This window comes from Scatophagus argus, chromosome 7, assembly GCF_020382885.2.
Source record: "Scatophagus argus isolate fScaArg1 chromosome 7, fScaArg1.pri, whole genome shotgun sequence".
NCBI lineage: Eukaryota > Metazoa > Chordata > Actinopteri > Scatophagidae > Scatophagus > Scatophagus argus.
In genome coordinates this window covers 11,495,533-11,513,584 of record NC_058499.1, presented here as the reverse complement: position 1 = coordinate 11,513,584, position 18,052 = coordinate 11,495,533, and the positions used below count along the sequence as shown (strand labels likewise).

At 43.0% G+C, this 18,052-nt stretch overlaps 1 protein-coding gene across 5 annotated transcripts in view; it reads right to left on the bottom strand.

Annotated features, from left to right (window-relative positions):
* tln2b (talin 2b) overlaps positions 1-18,052 on the bottom strand; it is a 77,018-nt gene that overhangs the window by 16,715 nt on the left and 42,251 nt on the right. For 3 of the 5 annotated variants that reach the window (XM_046394389.1, XM_046394391.1, XM_046394392.1), the window contains exons 13-40: positions 17,604-17,787; positions 16,010-16,123; positions 15,501-15,609; positions 14,616-14,824; positions 14,301-14,399; positions 13,561-13,728; positions 12,935-13,229; positions 11,161-11,327; positions 10,344-10,472; positions 9,067-9,180; positions 8,797-8,910; positions 8,544-8,678; positions 8,209-8,337; positions 7,978-8,080; positions 6,757-6,965; positions 6,200-6,319; positions 5,818-6,015; positions 5,150-5,289; positions 4,494-4,587; positions 4,088-4,177; positions 3,856-3,978; positions 3,243-3,386; positions 2,824-3,009; positions 2,555-2,695; positions 1,744-1,925; positions 553-685; positions 338-439; positions 44-214 (exon numbers count right to left, since the gene is read on the bottom strand). In XM_046394389.1, the coding sequence (XP_046250345.1) occupies positions 44-214; positions 338-439; positions 553-685; positions 1,744-1,925; positions 2,555-2,695; positions 2,824-3,009; positions 3,243-3,386; positions 3,856-3,978; positions 4,088-4,177; positions 4,494-4,587; positions 5,150-5,289; positions 5,818-6,015; positions 6,200-6,319; positions 6,757-6,965; positions 7,978-8,080; positions 8,209-8,337; positions 8,544-8,678; positions 8,797-8,910; positions 9,067-9,180; positions 10,344-10,472; positions 11,161-11,327; positions 12,935-13,229; positions 13,561-13,728; positions 14,301-14,399; positions 14,616-14,824; positions 15,501-15,609; positions 16,010-16,123; positions 17,604-17,787 (4,102 nt within the window). The remainder of the gene's footprint in view (positions 1-43; positions 215-337; positions 440-552; positions 686-1,743; positions 1,926-2,554; positions 2,696-2,823; positions 3,010-3,242; positions 3,387-3,855; positions 3,979-4,087; positions 4,178-4,493; positions 4,588-5,149; positions 5,290-5,817; positions 6,016-6,199; positions 6,320-6,756; positions 6,966-7,977; positions 8,081-8,208; positions 8,338-8,543; positions 8,679-8,796; positions 8,911-9,066; positions 9,181-10,343; positions 10,473-11,160; positions 11,328-12,934; positions 13,230-13,560; positions 13,729-14,300; positions 14,400-14,615; positions 14,825-15,500; positions 15,610-16,009; positions 16,124-17,603; positions 17,788-18,052) is intronic. The other 2 variants (XM_046394393.1, XM_046394394.1) reach the window with 1 other exon arrangement.

The window sequence follows — 18,052 nt, the reverse complement described above, 5'->3', positions numbered from 1 at the left end:
GTCATAGTGGGCTAAAGACACTGTGGCTATATGAACTAAATACCTTTGGGTTTCCTCCACCCTCCTTGGCAGCATAGAGCATCTGTAGGGCAGACTCAGATAGGGTCTTGGTCTGGTCTAGGATGGTCATCTGCTGCTGGTGGTCGTGCAGCTTGGAGGCCAAGCCCACCGATGCCACAATGAGTGGATCGAAGTAACTGGCCAGCTGGGTCACCTGCGAGAAGGAGTGTGAGAGAACTGCATGAGGAAAGGCTGGATCACAAGATAGGAAACAGGCAGAATGGGTTTTTTCTTAACCATCTCATGGGGATGACAGGATATATGGTGAGACCAGGACCTTGTGTCCTAGTTGGGCAGCTTCGCCTCTGGCTGCTGTGGAGACGGGATCAATCAGATGACCAATCTCCTGCACTGAGGACGTCAGCTGCTCCTGGAGCGCCTAGTGAGTTACAACAGCAGAGCATTGCATTATAAGTCACAACAGAAAGACTACGGATCCAATTAGGCTCTTTCTCTTCGACAAGATAAAGCTGATGGGATACTTGAACTCACTTCCATAGAGATATCGTCTCTGCAGGGCAAGGTCTGCCCGACGGCAGCTAGGGAAGCTTGCTCAATGTCTCGGATACACTTATTGATGTTATCAATAGAATAATCACATTCCCTCTGTCCTGGTGCCTTGTCCCTATTGTCAGAAATGTTGAAAAAGACATACATAAATAAATACATTTTGACTAAACTGTGAAAATAAATTTAAAATTAACTTACAGAAATGCAAAATCTAACATATTTTTTCACATTTCTGACCAGAGTTAGATGAGAAAACCGATACCATTTTCATATCTGTAAACTAAATATGAAGCAAAGTCAGCAGCAGACTTAAGGTTACTTTATCATACAAAAGAATCCTCTATTCAAAGGTAGAAAAAAAATCCACCATTATTGTTTTGGTAGTCTACCTAATCGTCTTCAGCTTCACATTTAGCACAAAGATACAAGAATTATATCAATCTTCTCATCCAACTGTTGAACAAAAGGCAAACAAATTTATTTCCAAAAATAACAAACAACTCCTTCTAACAGATGTCAGACGATTAAAATAAACACACAATTTAACATCTAGAGGCCTGATATTAATTGCTGTTTTATGCTGTTTTATTTTTTGTGAGGTAAACATTCTCTTTAGGATCCCCAATTACTATTTTTTCATAATCCAAGTACAGCAGATAGAGTGATACTTTGCACAGGAAGCCAGTCAGGTAACGGAGCTGGGGATCCTGGGACTAGGTCACATCTTAACAATTAAAGGTTATAGGTGTCCTCCAAAGGGAAATATTTTTACACCCCTGCTTTAAAGCATATGGTCAGCCAGGTTACAATCAAAGTCATCTTATTATGAGCCTTTGCTGCCGTGAGAATACTGTACATATGTGAATGGAGGATGATGGTGATGAAGACAGGAGTGGGTGGGGCGTTACCTTTGATAAAATGTGTTGGAGATCCACCACAGCTTATCATCTCATCATTGCTCTGTATTGTTCGCTAATCTTTTACCATTCAGCAGGAATCTCCGCAGATAGAAAGTAATGTGGCAATTTATTGCTTAGCTGAGCAGACATCACAGAATAAGCCCCCTGGTTTCAGAAACTTTTTTTTCTACCAACTGTGAGCAAACCATTGGAAACTTTGATTCAGGATAATCCTGCAGAGACAGATGTGGCAGTAGGTGGGATTCACACCAACCTGATGGAGGTAATGAGGCTCTTGATGGAGTCAGAAACGGTTCTGGAGTGCCCGGCTAGTATGGACCATGTGGGAGGATCTTTGGGGTTGAGGACCAGTGCGCGGGCTGTTTCTAAAAGGTAAGTGGAACTATCGAGCATGCAGCGCGCTGAACGCACAATAGGCTCCTGGGCTGCTGAGCCCTGTGGAAATGAAAAGGTTGGTGCAGGTGAAAGAACATCCCAGGTAACAGTTCAATAGCCGTATTGGTATGATACAGTTGTTAATATTCCTTGACTACCTCAGAGAGATCAAAGGTGCAATCAAAGGGACGGATGAGATTAGAAACAAAGCTTTACACACATGCAGGAAGAAGCACCTTCAGTCTTTATGATCCGAGCCAAAGCCCCCCTCGACAATTAGATTAACAAGCTGAAGATTAGAGCAGCTGTGCTGAGAGAGAGTGCCGTTAAACACTGCCCTCCAAAAGATTACAGTCATAAAGCTTTTAGAAGACTGTACGAGAACTTGTTCTAGTCTGATTGAAAAAATAAAAATCCATCGTTCTCCTCGAGTCTTTTCTTGTCTTTATTAGACCTCAGTCCAATTCCCCCCGTGTTCACTGTACAAGCCTAGCTGTGTTGGCTCATATAAAGGTGCTTGTTTAAAGAGGACTGAGAGCAGAAGTCACATATTCATTAAATCTCTCTGAAGAGTAGCTGCAAGGTCCTCTGCAGGACAAGTGGGAAAAAAATGACAATAAAAAATGTTTCTGAAAACAGTGAATGTTTGAAAATCTATCCTCAAACCAAGCATACGAGGGGATGAATACCTCATTGCTGATCTGAGCTGGGATGCTCGCAAACTCAGGGTTGTTGGCAAAGGTTGACAGGTTTTCTACAGCCTCAAGGAGTGGTGTCGTAGCAACACGGCACCTGTTTCTGTTCTCCTCTGAAAAATCCCCATCTAAGGCCTGAAACAAGACAATGCCATATTAATATTTGTCTGTATTTTTTCATATGACTGAATTCTACACAATTATATGCATGTTCACAGCTACTCACATACTGAAAAAATTTCTGTAACAAATTTACACTCAACGTTTTGATCAGTTGGGGAGTTGACCTTGATGGTTTTGACAAGGTTGGCTGTGGTGTTGGCCACCTCTTTGGCTGACTGCACAAACTGTCTCCTGGCCACAGGGTTGGAGGTCTTGGAGGAAGCCAGGCGACAGGCGTTGCAGAGAGCTGAGGTGTGCTTGGCAACAATTGTTGCTGCAGACAAGACCTGGCATAGAAACACCAATAAATAGGAGGCAGATAAGTTTTAAATGAGGCATTCCCTGTGAGGTGTGTAGAGTGAATTATTTACAGCATTCAGGTCCATTTGAAGATTTTCAAACTTAATGAGCCATTTAATTAAAGTGCACGGAATCTATATACACAACTGTCCCAAGTGCATTCCCCATGTGCCAGGCACTGCTCCTGGAATGTCTTCTAGCCCGGCATGGAGCCTCTTACCTGCGATGGACTACTGGCTGGGTCCACTAAGTTCTGACAAGCCATCTGTATAGCCTGGTGGGCCCTTGCAAACTGGATGGGATCCACAAGTCCCTCATGGCCTGACTGACTATTGGGATCAGACACACCTACTAGATAGGAGGCCTATAGAATAGAAAACAAAAAGTTATATTAACGTATCACTTTGACACCAGACAGTTTTGTTATTGTCCTCCGAGATCGCCTTTCTTGTCACAGACAAGCAAACACCTCCCAAGGGCAGTCCAGGTGCCTGAGCAGATACATACATAACATATTGTATACATGGTGCATAAGAGGAGAACAAGAGCTCTCTGCCCTTTTCCAGAGAAGAAAAATGAATGTTGCATGGGAGTGAGGATATCATTTTACTGCTTTAAGAGTGGGAGCCAATAAAAACTCCAATGAAACCTGCCTCACTGTCATGGTTTTCAGTTGAAAATATCCCACTATGAATGAATTCCACCTTGTAGAGGTGTTTCATTTTCCTTTTGAATGTGTTCTTTAGAGGGCTATATCAATGTTGCTAAACAATTAGTTTTTCCCCAAGTAGAGAAGTAACTCAAAATGAGTTAGCGCCATGCACGGATCTCACCTGTCCTGCAGCCTCCGTCAGCCCACACAGAGCTTTGGATGCCACACCCACGCTCTCCCCGAAGGCCACCACATCGCCTGTCTTACAGTGCTGAGAAATGCCCGCCATTGACTCTCCGAGGACCTGAGGCATTAGGAAATGGAGAGCAAATTAGATCGTCAGCTGCCTCCTATGTAAAATACTTCTGATAGTTAAAGCATAAAGTTCACGCAATTATTTTGAAAGCCTCCACCTTGGAATTCTCCATGACGCTCTCAATGCAGTCAAAATAGGAAAGTTCGCTGACGGGTTCGTTGGTATTATCTAGGAGGCCTCTGACAGCCTGTGCACAGACAGACATGACAATGATAAAAATCACATTGGACACAACACTCAACTTTCCTGCTATGATTTTATACTTTTATCAGCCAAATTAGAAACAATGTAAATCAAGCTGATTAGAATGTACTGCCTTGATAAATCCGGCACTAATTCGGCTACTGTAATTCTGCTTGTCCATCTATAATAAATCAATGCAAAACAAATGCAATGCACCTGTTTTCCTTGATTAAAAACAAACAGGCATGTACACGCAGCAGAAACAGGCCTGAAGAGAAGGTGGTCTCTGTGTGTGGTACAGTGTACGTGAGGATGGCTACCTCCAACTCCCTCAAGGCGTTGTCACACTCCTTTTGTCCTGCTGCTTGCTGGGTGCAGAGCGTGATCAGTTGGTTAATACTCTCTGTCACTGCCCTGAAACACACAGGTAGCGACAAAGGTTTTTTAGCTCTCACATGTGTCTTCTGCATGCACACACAACCTGGCTTCACTCACACTCACTCACACATGCTTTTAGTTCCCCTAGTCATGCATTGCCTCTGCTGTCCTCTCACAGCAGATAGCCTAACATGGCGCACAGGAGTGACGAGATTGTCTTGAGTTTGTGTTCAGCCTTGCTGAGCACAGACAGGCCCTAGCCAAGGCTTCCATCTTCCTAATTAGACAGAGAGAAGTCATTCAGGCCCAAAGCCCTGTGGGACCAGCTGCTTGGCTTCTCACTAGGGGAAGAATACGTACTCCTTCTAGCAATGCCGGACAGACAGCTTAGGAGTAGAATACTGATTGAGCAAGGAGATGTTTTGTGACATTTAGGTATAGAAACTGAATTTTTCATAACTTTCTGCAGGCTTGAAGCTGGACTAAGATTCACATTCAGGACAAAATGGTCCAGTTTACCAGCAAATACTGAACAACATTCATCAGTGACAAAGAGGATATATGATTCACATCAGGTGTTATCTGCATCTTATCGCACCTTGCTGCCACAGCTAGAAGATTCTTGGCGTTGGCTGCACCTGGATCCACAGACAGAGACTTGGCAGCTAGCAGCAGCTTACTGGACGCCATGGAGATGTTCTTCAGATTACCTATGACTTGGATCTGGTCTTCCTGGCTCTGCATAGGTAAGGAAAAAGAAAAAAACATCTGATTTTTAAGACAGCTTCAGAGTTCTGTAATAGCAAAAACACAGTATTTACAGTATCAGCAACAGCGGTCAACCGATTAAGTATTGTAAAGAATGTATTTAATGTGTCCCTAACATCTATATCCTCTTACCTCACCCAGCAGGCTTCTTTGAGGGTGATTAAAGCTCAGGTGTCATGCTACATCAACTCCAATCCCACAATCTTTCCAAATTAATTAGCAAAATAACCAGAACAAGAATATCATAAGATCTCATTACTGTGGCAGTGCTCATGGGGACAATCATATGCCTAAGTGAATTAGATGAAAAGGTCTAATTAACAAATGACTTAAATAGCTTAGGCAATAAAGTGACACAAAAATATGAGCTCGGCCACTCAGTTTTTACATTTTTGAAGGTTTTAATGCCCCTCGTCATCTGTTAAATACCGGTGACGGTGGATTACCACTGAACTTGTTCAGTGGAGAATGGAGGGGCTGTATGATTATGAAACCTACCTGGGTGTGTCCTGCCATTTCAATGCCAGCATCCAGGAACTCATCAAAGTCTTGGCTGAACTTCCCTGAGGCCGCAGCCAGCTGGCTGCTCGTTCCACGAGAGGAGTGGACGACCTCGCCTGCAGAGTGGTTGAGTTCAGCTGCTGTGTGGTTCAGATCAGTCTGGGCATCCTGGAATGTCTTGCTACAGGGAGGGAGCTTCAAAAACAAAACAAAAATCATTTAGGAGAACCTGTAGTGCTGATATCACAAATGAAGTCAAATGCCAATAACCGGTTCAGTAATGGGATGATATTTTTTAATCTGTGGTCAGAACAGATAGTTTTGTGTAAATAGCAATGCACTAAATGTCAAGAAGTCCCAGAGAAAATGCTTGACTCACAATTTCCACCAGCAGCTTCTTGCTGGCCTCTCCGATGCTCCTCAGGGCCATATCAACATCCTTCTGGCCTGGCAGGCAATTCACACAGTTATTCAGTGAGTGCGACACTGCCTTGGCCACCTGAAACACAGAACAACGCCCAGTCAATGGACTACCATTAGTCATTCTAATGTTAAGCTGTGAAATACAAAGTCCCAAAGCAAAGCTATAAGGGGAAAAACATCTCAAATGCAAATTGCGCTCACAGCAGTGCACAGTAATCTGTGTCACAAATTTATGCTGCTGTCATAGATATATGCTAAACAATATGTTTATCCCCTGAAGGGCTGCAGGAGAATGAGCAGTTTTATTCTGGTACTCCTGAGAGAGGAATACCAGGCAAGAGACAGACCAGAGAAAAAATAGCAACGCTTAGAGGGGATGATTGTTATGGAAAGAAGAAATGTTTACAAATCAGTGGAGGAGAGAGAGGTAGAAGGAGAGGGGCCTAAGAAGAACAATGCAAATGCCACAAGAATATCAGCCTCTGGGGTATATATTACTGGGAGCTACGTTACCTGTGCCAGCCTCTGCTGACTCTCAGCATCTCCTGGATGAACCAGAGCCTGATGGGCTTCATGGATCAGCATGGCCGAGCCCTCCATGACATACTGGGCTGAGTCCAGCATTGCAGCTGCCGCCTGAGGTTCCCTGGTGCTGGCTGCCACTCCTCGGGCCGCTTGAGCCAATGTCCTCAAAGCCTGTGCCGTTTCTCTGGCAGCCACACCTGTGAGCAACCAGCCATGCGCCGAAATGAAAATAAGTAGTCTCGAGCATATGGACAAACATTAATCACAAAGCAAGACAAATAATATCAGTATAATAACAGCCATTTTGTCTGCATAACAGACATCTAGTTTTGTAACTATAGATGTTGCACAGGTGTAATATTCTACAGATATCCCAGAGATACAGAAATATGATGCTTCTTCTGTGTTGAAAACTATTATGTAGCGGCATTGTGTAACCATGTTTCTGTAGAAACTGAAACTGACGTTTTACTAAACACAATTTTAATCTCATTAGTTTTTGCAGTTGGCCTGTTTTGAAGCGATACAAACTGAGAGAGGTATATGTGCATTTCCTAACCTTACTATAATAGCAATAGCTCGGTACAAATCAGCTGGCAGGAGGCAGCCATACCACACAGATACTGAAAATGCCCTCATAGTTTAAATAAATTAGTTAATATAATAAATATGGCCCCGCATGAGAGGTGCCCTTAACTTATTACTCATGGAATTAAGAAGAAAAGCAGCAAATTGCATCAAATTGTATTAACCAGCCAAGTGGAGCCATTTGCTGATGGAATGTTAAATCTAGTGAAAATAAGATTAATGAGCAGCGTGCAGCACCCTGGGCCACAGCATGCAGTGCTGCCTGGGAGCGTTCACTGTTAGAAATGCTTTTCTCTATCTGTCTTCATCTCTCCTCCCCCGAGATCACCAACCGAGCCAGAACTGACAATAAAACAGCTGAGCCATGCTGGATTCAGAGGGTTTCAGTTTAAGGCAATAGTGATAGCACAACCAAAGGTCATAGACATAATTTTGTCTGCCTGCTTTATCCTCACACCACCACACTCCCAACCCCCAAACAATTTTTTTAATAAAAGCAACCCATCTGTTGGTTATATCTATTAACTCTGGCGATGTAACTACTCCAGACAGAAATGATTCAATTAAATGGCTACTTAAGCTTTTTAGATCTGCTCTCTGTGCAGAATACACTTTTCTTACCTGTATAATGTTCATTGCCTTGTGCAGCACATGTCAGCAACTGGGCCATCGAGGAGCCCACAGCCTTAGATGTACTTCCTAAATCCTGAGCGCACTTCTCCAGCTGTTCAAGCAACAGAACAAATGAATAAAGTGGATGAATTGGACTTACAGTTGCAATCTCATCATCATCTTCGTATTTCTACAGTGCAATATTTAAAGTGAACTTCACAGCAGAAGGCATGTACTGACTGTTTCTCCAGGAAGAGGTTTGAGCTGGCCATCAATGACGGACATCTTGGCATCCTGAAGCTCACTCTTGAGTGTCTGTACAGTTTTGAGGGCTGAATCAATCTCGAGAGGACCACAGGCTTCATGGGCCTTTAAACAATACAGACATAAATAAATCTTACTCACACCCATACATAACGCAATGCAGATAGGGCGTCAGCTTATATGCTATGCTTGGTATCTCTGAATAAGATCAAGAGAAGAAGAGAGCTTTACAACAAACGGCCCTGACAGTGAGATAACAAATGTGCTGCGAGATGAATCCTGCTATCTCTAACGGTGCTGTGCAAAGATACCTTCTGGGTAGCAGTCCTGAGTTCAGCCAGGCAGGTGGCCAAGTTCTTGGCACACTGGCCCAATTGCATGGCAGCAGCCTGGTCAGCCACTGTCGGAACTGCTGACTTGGCAGACGCCACCATCTTACTACCAGGCTGAGAGACGGTGACAGAAAAACAACACCAACAAATTCAAAAAGGATCCATTTTTATGTGCGTAGCTGATGTCAAAGAATTTGATAGTTGCAGACCGTGTCTGGATGAAATGTCTAACCTGTAAGAAGCTCTGACTGGCCATGATGAGGGCAAGCTGGGCACCAAGCTCCTCAGGTTGGGCCTGAGTGCTCCTCATCCCCTGCACCAACTGGGGAATGCTATCTGCTACTGCCTGCATTTAAACATGCCAATAATGTGTGCTTCATACATTAGCTGCCAAAACTACCAAACTGCACATATTTTATGACAATATATATTGTAAGGATTGAATTTTCTAGATCATTTTTTTCCTTCTAAATACCACAGTAAAAAAAGTACACAATTTTACCTTGCAGCTATGAACGAGCTGTTGGTGTGAGGCCGTGTTTTTGTTGGAAACAGCAGCATTTTGGGCCGCTGCGATGGTCTGAGTAGCAGCAGCCGCTGCTTGCTTAGCAGCTATCTGCTCAGGAGAGGGAAACAGAAATCATTTAAGCTAAAGTAAGAGAGTGGCGCCTGGCTGAGAGTAACATTCTTTTACTCTGTGCAGTATTAAGCTGTCATGTTCTGTATTCAAACAGAGTTGTTCTCATCAAACAAAGAGGGGTCACAAACCAAATGTTTTGTAAGAGGAGGGAAATGGGTGGGACTGCACTGCTAAAACTACTCTCGTGAGATCATCAGCATTGCTTTCCCCTGGCTACGTTTCCAAAACTAAAGCACTAAAAATATACAGCTTAGCTCATGTTAAGATTGACGTGGATGAAAACAGAGGGATGGTCCTGTAGTTGAAAGGATAAGGAGAAGATGAAAGAAGACTAAACCGGAATTGACATAATAGTTAAGAGCAACATTTTCTACATAAGATGCAAATGAATTCTCTATACTTTTATTATTCAATACAATATATAGCATTTCCTTTAATAAAAGCATGCGCACAACCACACAGCAACTGAATGACAGTGTGACAGGAGACAACAGGTAAGATTAAAGGGGAATTAAGTGGCCTAAATGGGACAACTGTGATAAGAGTGACATGCACACTTGCAGATTCATGACAGTTTGGTCTTCATCGGCTCACACATTTCCTTGATGGAAGCGACCATTAGCACCATTACTGTGACCATCTGATGCAGGGAGGCGGACTGAGATATATGTCTGATAGCCGGCTGATCCCAGCACTGGGTAATGCATAGTTTATGTTCTTGGGAAAATGAACATTGGACGCTCTAGAGCAGAGAGGGTCTAGTCATTAGGGGCAAACTGATACCAAAGGCTAAACACAGATCTTTACACTCAGATAGTTCACTCACAGCACTAATGAGATTTAGAACTCAGTGCTACGGGAAAAGAAAAATAACACAGATAAATATACCAAATGGGCTGTTTTTGTACAAATGACTGCTGAGGCATTTTACTGTTTGCATTCTGTCACGTATTTCTTTTATGACTCTAAACTCTCCATTTCGTTGTTATATTTATACTACACTTTTACGATGTTTATACTTCAGTGAGGACGGAAGTGTTTGTGTGACATTGTTGGCAGAAAGGAGAAACAAGGAGAGCTGTGTTTTGATCAAGGTCAAACAATGCATAGGTGAAAACATGTTTACCCTTATGACTCACCTCCAGCCTGTTGACCAGTTTCTTCTTGATGGCGTTCTGAGCTGCAGCATTAGTGGCTACACGCAACCCCTCAGCTGCCTCTCTGAGCCTCTGCTGCTGGTCCTCGTTCTCTGGGTAAGCAGCAGCCCCCTGAGAGCACGTAAACACACAAGACACATATGACCGTGACATATGCAAACAGTACTTAACAATAGCCATCAGAGCTAAGCATTTTAAGTTTAACAACTTATACACATTGTACGACGGATGCAAGGAGGCATTTAGCTCTGTCTGCTTTCTGACAGTTTCCAAGGAAACCGTGAGTGCCAGATTCCCACTTCCTCTTTGATAAAGGCAGTGATGTGGTGATTAATGTGTCACAGATCAAAAACATCTATCGTGCCATGAGCAGCGTTTCACTTGCCTGAGTATTTCACACTAATAATTTCCTGCCCGACAGTGCCAGTGGCTTATCAAGAGCCACGGATGCTGCACCCTTTTATTTCTGTTGCAAATTAATGCTGGTAGCTAGTGCATACAGTAATGCCAACATGTGCACTCCATCAAATTAAAACATATTCAGTTCAGTTCATCTAACAGCACTGCATTAAACACTACAGTAGACATGGAAGAACATCATGGCTGTGCTGGTAGAACAAGAGAAAAATGCACAGCATCAACAGCTGTGGATCAAATTGTTTATATTGGAGTTAAACTAATGAGCAATGAAAATAGCTTATTAAGTTGAAGTGTTTTCGTAAATTTCCTAGTTACATAAGCAAACAATCAATGATATTTGTTGCACGACTTTGTGAGAGTAAACGTGTGACGCGGTTACCTTAGCAGCCTCCACCATCCGAGCTGTGGCATCAGCCAGGAGTTTGGCAGCAGCCAGCAGTTTCTTGGAGTTGTCAACATCAACTTCGGCCTCTGCATCAGATCTCATGGCATTGACCAAGTCAGAAGTGGCCTGGGCTAACACTCTGGCCTGACGCACCATTTCACCTGTTCACACAAACAGACGAGCTTGTGTAAGTATAAAAACACAAGCTCTGCACACAAACATCTAGATCAGGGCTGTCCAAAGTGAGTCCCACGGGCCAAAGCCGGCCTGTCACAAGGTCCAATTTGGCCTGCCAGATGTTTTTATTTTTGGTGAGGTAAAAAATTCCTTCAAATTCTTCAAATATGAAGAATCCCTAATTAAAAATTTGTATTCATTATCTGTTCAGTTAGCCGTTTAGCCATCAGAATCAAGGAGGCCAGTAATGTATTAGTGTGGTTGGCTCCTTATATATGCTTATATTTCTCATTAGTTCTAACATGTGTGTAGTATTCAGATCAGATTTCCTGAGTTAAAGCAATAACAAAGTTAAAATCCTCTGTTACAAGTAAAAGTTCTGCAATTTAAATGTATCTAAGTATTAATAGCCAAACACAAAAAAGTACTCATTATGCTGAATGGCACAGGAATCTGAGATGACACTCTGACTGGTTTAATTCATGTTATGCTCAAAGCACATGTGCCTTGTGCCTTACTTTACACCACTTAACTAGCAAAATGGAGTTGGACCCCTTACATGCACATGCACTTCAGATTATGCTCTACTGATCTGTTTAAATAGGCCCATAAATGTCCCAAACAGCAATCAAACAATCCTGTTCTTTGATTTGCAGCATTGTCCACAACGGCCTAAGAAAAGCAGAGTCATTCAAGTAGAACTGCTGCGACAGAACGTTTGATAGTTGACAAAGTAATATCATTTCATGGTATCATCATATCATCCAACTAGAATGCATCACTAAGACATTTCTGTAAGAGTCTCAGTCTTGAGAAGACACATCATTGTTTTCACCTTTATGAACATTAACAGCTGAAGGTTTCCAGTGAGTCATCCTCTCTCACACAAATGAAAGTCTTTGGAATATATTTAATCTCCCCACATACCTGCTATAAAAAGCTGTGTTTCTTGAACGCCCATCTCCATCTCAAAATAACTCACCCAGAGAAGTGCATGAAAGCCATCTAGGTGCTTTACAACCTACATCCAATGGCCTTGGGAATCAACTAATACAATATGTAGAATGAACTGTGAATCACCAAAAGTTGATCCACTACTGTAGATTTACTCCTTTTCTTGCTGATTTATAGAAGGTAAAAAGTTTGTCCTTCCAAAAAATGCCCAGGTCATGTGTTTCCTTTTAAGTTTCAAAGCCTCCTTGATGCTGATTGAGACCAGATTCAGAGCTCTGTAGTGGTTTTGGATGTCATGTTTCCTACAAGCCCTTGAGGGCTGGTTGGGTGAGGAAATTTTTTTGCCTCATGGCTCGAACCATGACAAATAGCCTGAGCTTTGAAAATGTTTTGTCAGAGCTTTTTTTAGACCACTGAACATGGACACAAACATGGACAGTATCTTTAGGCACTCTTGAACAGTCAAGACACATAACTGTGAGTCAAGTGAAAGCAGGTGTTCATTGAAGATCACCTGATTGATTAGTGTTTAGTCCTTGTTCTGAGTAATCAAATAAAACTGAGGAGACACCAACCAACATTCACCAGGACTTCGCCCACACCATTCTTTACTTCTAGAACTTCTTTTTGCGGTCACCTGCATCACCCATGGAAGTGAAAATGTTTTCTGTCACGTTCATGATCGTGTCCGTGGCCTGGTCATAACGTCCGATGGGTTCTCCGCAGCTGGCGTAGTGGCGGACATGCTGCAGCAGGTCGCTGAGGGCCTGGCTCACCACGCCAGCTGCTGCTCCGACTTGCTTCAGCAGCTCGCCGTCGTCGCTGGCCGAGCGGCAAGCCTTGACACAGGTTTCAACGGAGCGGTCCACCAGCTTCCCGGCCTCGACAAGCTGCTCCTGACACACTGGGGAGCTGATGGTCGGGCTCACCACCTGCACCACACGTAGTCATTGGCAGAAACACAGACGAATCACAAGAGTTGAAGATAATTATAATATTAGGCAGGCTGTATCTATAGTAATTCTTGTTTCAGCTAAACAAGTACAGGAATAAAACTGATATTCATTAGTTTCTAACCAAAATAATCACTACTTTTGTGCAAGATATGACACAAAGACAAAAAGTTCAATATTGCACTTTTAAATGGTAAACTGAAAATAATAACAACTGCTGGTGTCACGTATTCTGCTTAGCCGATCCCCTGCATGTTGGTTTGTCCTTTACCTACTTGGCTACTGAGATGCACAAGTTTTAGATCTGTACCTTGGTGCAGGCTACCAGCTGCGAGGTGGACAGGGCACACTGAGTGGCAGCTGCGATCACCCGGTTCTGCAATATGGTGTCCTCGGCCACCTGGGCCACGTTCTTGGCCTTCAGGACTAACATAGCAGCTGCATTGGCCACTGCTTTGGCCAGATTCATCAGCGTGTCCTGCAACATATTAATCAATGTCCTTCACTGAAACACAGCACAGCTGTGCACATGTGACTGAAGGTTCCAGAAAAGTAAATGTTTATAACTCATTTTGTTTAGTTGATACAGAGTAAATACTGGACACAAAGAACAGTGGAACAGTAATGTAGTGGTTATGAATTTTAGGAGGTGACTAATACATTTTACGTATGTTAGTTATTGATTGGATCCGAAGACACACTGGTCTTTATGAGTCAATTCAATTCAATTTTATTTATTTATAGAGTCAGTAAGACTAAGAATATGAACATATAAGACCTGTGAAACAGTGGTCTCAAGGCTGTGAAAAGACATCTAGGAGCAAAAATGTGACGCAGACAGTGAATGTTACAGATGTGTTAATGGAGGCATCTGTTGTGTCACTTTACTATTAAAACTACAACTCCATCCACATAGTAACAGTCTAACAATAAAGCCTGATGAGGTTACATAAGGGTGTATTGACATTTTTAAAGAAGTGCTGAGAGCTGGTGTGTGTCTTCCTGTTTGGCTAGCAGTGTCATAGAAACATTGAGTGGGAGGCGTCCAACCTGGAACTTCTCATCGGTCTCGCCCTCCCCCATGTGACGGAGCAGGTCCCCGCTGGCCTGACCGATGCTTCCTGCCGCAGTCAGCACCGTCTGTCTGGGCTGTACAGGGATGACATCACCACATTCATTACACTGGCCTGGCCTTTTTTTCACACTGGCCCCCATGAATTATCTAAAACAGACTTCTGGGTCAAAATCGTCTTCACTGGGACAGTGATGAAAAGAAAAGCACGCAGTTCGACACTGTCTTGTGGCTACTGGGATTACAGCGGCGGCTGGAGCCTAAGTCAGTGCAATCATCAGTGGGCCCCTCACCTCAGCGGCTGCAGGCTCAACAGATCGGAGCAGATCTGACACAGCTCCTGCCAGCATCCTGGCGGCACCCATGAGCTTATGTCCACTGCCCACCTCGTCGTCCATTAATGCCGCTAGCAGTTTGACTCCCTTGGACATTTCAGTGAGGTTGGAGGAGATGGTGGTGATGGCGCAGCCCACCGCTGTGTAATCTGTTTCTGCGGGCTCTCCTGTGAAGGATGGATCGCATTATTACAAACTACACCTCTGCTGTGTATCTTAATCTGCTGTGCTGCTGCCATGTTGATTTAGCTAAACCGGGGCAGCTTGCGTATCACAAGCTGTAACACACACATCAGTGTCAGTGTCATAATTAGAGCCCATTTGAGGTGGTTCCACAGAGATGAGCACATTGATGGAGCAAGTGGCCGTGAAGAAGGAAAACTTTGTATGAGACTGTGGGGGGAGTATTAGTGTTACTAAACAGATGGCGAGGTAAGATTAAAACCCTGCAAAAGGCTGGCAGGAACTTGACTGGCACTGTGCCAAACAACATGGGGAGAGGAGAGAGACACAGCCAGTAAGATAGACTTCAGGACAACAAGTTCAAGATTTACTTAGCAGCAGAAGTATTTGTTTGGGATTTAAAATATCAGGTGAATGCACCTTTGTTAAAAGAACATAATCAGTGAGTGCTTAACACTAACTTGAAAAACATTTTTATTGATTCCCACCTAGCGGTTGCAATACTGTAGACTTAATATAAACAATACTGGGGCAATTTCCTTCAGAGCTTTGTCCAGCGCAGACTTCAGAAACTGAAATTCCAGTGTAGAAATAAATAAAAACTGAAAGTGATATGTCGTTTCCATCCTTTAGCTGTTTAGTATTCTCCTGGGCACTCACCTGCAGTGAGATTGACCACAGATGCTGTTCCAGCTGTGATGGCATCAACTTGGGAGTGGATTTCATGTTTGGATTCATCTACTTTGTTCTGAACCCAAGCCCTGGATGCCTTTCATTGGGGGAGGAAAAGGAGAGCTATTGGCTTTCATCACAGTGGGTGATTTTCAGCTCATATAAACTTTCTCGTGCAGGATTAAAGGACTAGGGCTGTGCAACACCTCCAGCTTTGGAAACACTCAAGCATTAAATACAGCCTCATTTACAGTCAGTTCTGTATCCTAATGAGAAATCTGAATTGAGAACTATGAAGGATTTCTGATATGATGCAAAGGCTTAATTCTATCTAATCTCTCTTTGCTTTGCAAAACCAGAGGCTGTAATATCAGAAAGCACATTCATGAGTTGGATAAGTAGAACTCGAGGTGCGGAGGAGTACTGTATCTATATACGCTGCATCTACATCCTGAAATATTTTTAAAATCTGTGGAGACAGGAGAAAGGAGACTTACCAAGTCATGGCCCAGGGGAGGTGGATTATCTACATATCCCAGGTCAGCCTGAGCCTGCTGCACAGCCTGCATACTGCTGTTGATGGTACCCATCAGGGCCTGCTGGGCCAGACTCTGACAATAACAAACAACAGAGACACAATATGCAAATAAATAAAAAAGGAATCTACATAGATGATATATATTGTATTAGGGCACAAAACTGTGAAACTCCCAGGCTTGCAAACTAATGTCTATAAACCACAGGAGACAGATGGGATTTTAGTATGAGGAAGTATGAGGAATTTTCTATCTCACTTACAGCCCTCTTCATATTGTTCACTGTGGTTCAGTGTTGACAGCAGGGACCACAAGCAATATTTCAAATACTTCACTTTTACATCAAAAATGTGACAATGACCTCAACACTCTGTTCTAATATACAGGATTGAGCACAAAGGCAAACCCCTTTGGTTTGAGGCCATGGGATGCTAGGGGTGCTGCGGTGCTGCAGTCTGAAAAGGGTTGAGCTGCAGACCCCTGCATCACTCTCTGCCAGATGCAAAAGAATAAACACATTAATACATTTTAGAGAATGTTTCTGTTGTAATTTACCTGAGAACTGAATTCTGGGAAAGTTCTGAGAAACAATTAGTGATATTGAATAATTATTAATTTTTAGAATAACTTCAAGGACCATTGTAGACAAGCATTATTTTCTCAACCCCCCCGTGATACAGAGTTAGCACTTTGAATAATGAAATGTATTTGTATTTGTTTGTTGTTTATTTCCATTAAAATATATATTTTTATAGACTGTGCAGACAAAAGGATCCAGACACACCTCATAATGCAGGTGTTTTTCAGAGGTCGAGCTTGGTCCCTTATTTCCAGTAAATCTTACTGCTTCAGCATACCAAAACATTTTGGACAATGCTATGCTTCCAACTTTGTGGAAACAGTTTGGGGAAGGCCCTTTTCTATTCCAACATGACTGTGACTCAGTGCACAAAGCAAAGTCCATAAACACATGGCTGGATGAGTTTGGTGTGGAAGAACTTGACTGGCCCACAGAGAGCCCTGACCTCAACCCCAGCAAACACCTTTGGGATGAACTGGAACAGAGACTGTGAGTCAGGTCTTTTTGTCCAGAATCAGTGACTGACCTCACTATTGCTCTACTGCATGAATGGACAAAAATTCCCACAGAAAAATCCTGTGGAAAGTCATCCTAGAAGACCGGAAACTGTTATAGCTGCAAAGCTGCATATTTAGAATGCAATGTAATTAAAGTCCCTGCTGGTGTAATGTCAGGTGTCCCAGTACTTTTGTCTACATAGTGTTTGTCTTTGTGTGCTGTATGCAGCAGCTTTTTGAACCTGTTAAACTATGTCTTGCGAATTTGTATGTTCTTGTCTGTTGTCTTCTATGTGCATTAATATATTCGTATTACAGCTGCCACATTCAGTTTTTTGACTCACTCACAGTATTTCAATTGAAGAAATTGATCCAAAATTGGATGCTACAATGCATGTCAAAATACAGTGACACAGGAGTAAAATGATAGTTGCCCAGGAGACCACATTTGCTTTCAAGTAAAAATGTTTTCACTCACCAGTGGGGGCATGTGTCCTCTGTGCATCTGCCCTGTGGTGATCTGCTGCTGTGCAGAGGGCATAGTGCCCACGTTGAAGGTGTCAGGGCCACCGATAGACCCTGACCGAATTATACCTGGAAGCGCGACAGAGCCATGCTCCACGCGACCCACCCGATTGAACTGCTGCTGCAAAATCGTGGACCTTATACCGGAATAAAAGAAATACGAAGCAGATGTTGAAGGTCATAATTGAACACATTTTAATCTTGAAATTGTTTCATTTTGTGTGTATTCAGCATACGTACACAGTTTGCATGCAGATGCATTCAAACCTGAAACCTTCTGGTGAGGTGGAAAACTAAATGCAAGCATGCTTGCAGTGAAAATGTCACTAATATAAATTAAGTATGTAAAACACTGCATTAGCAATTTAATTCAGGGTTGGTGACTGTGTAATGATGTTCATG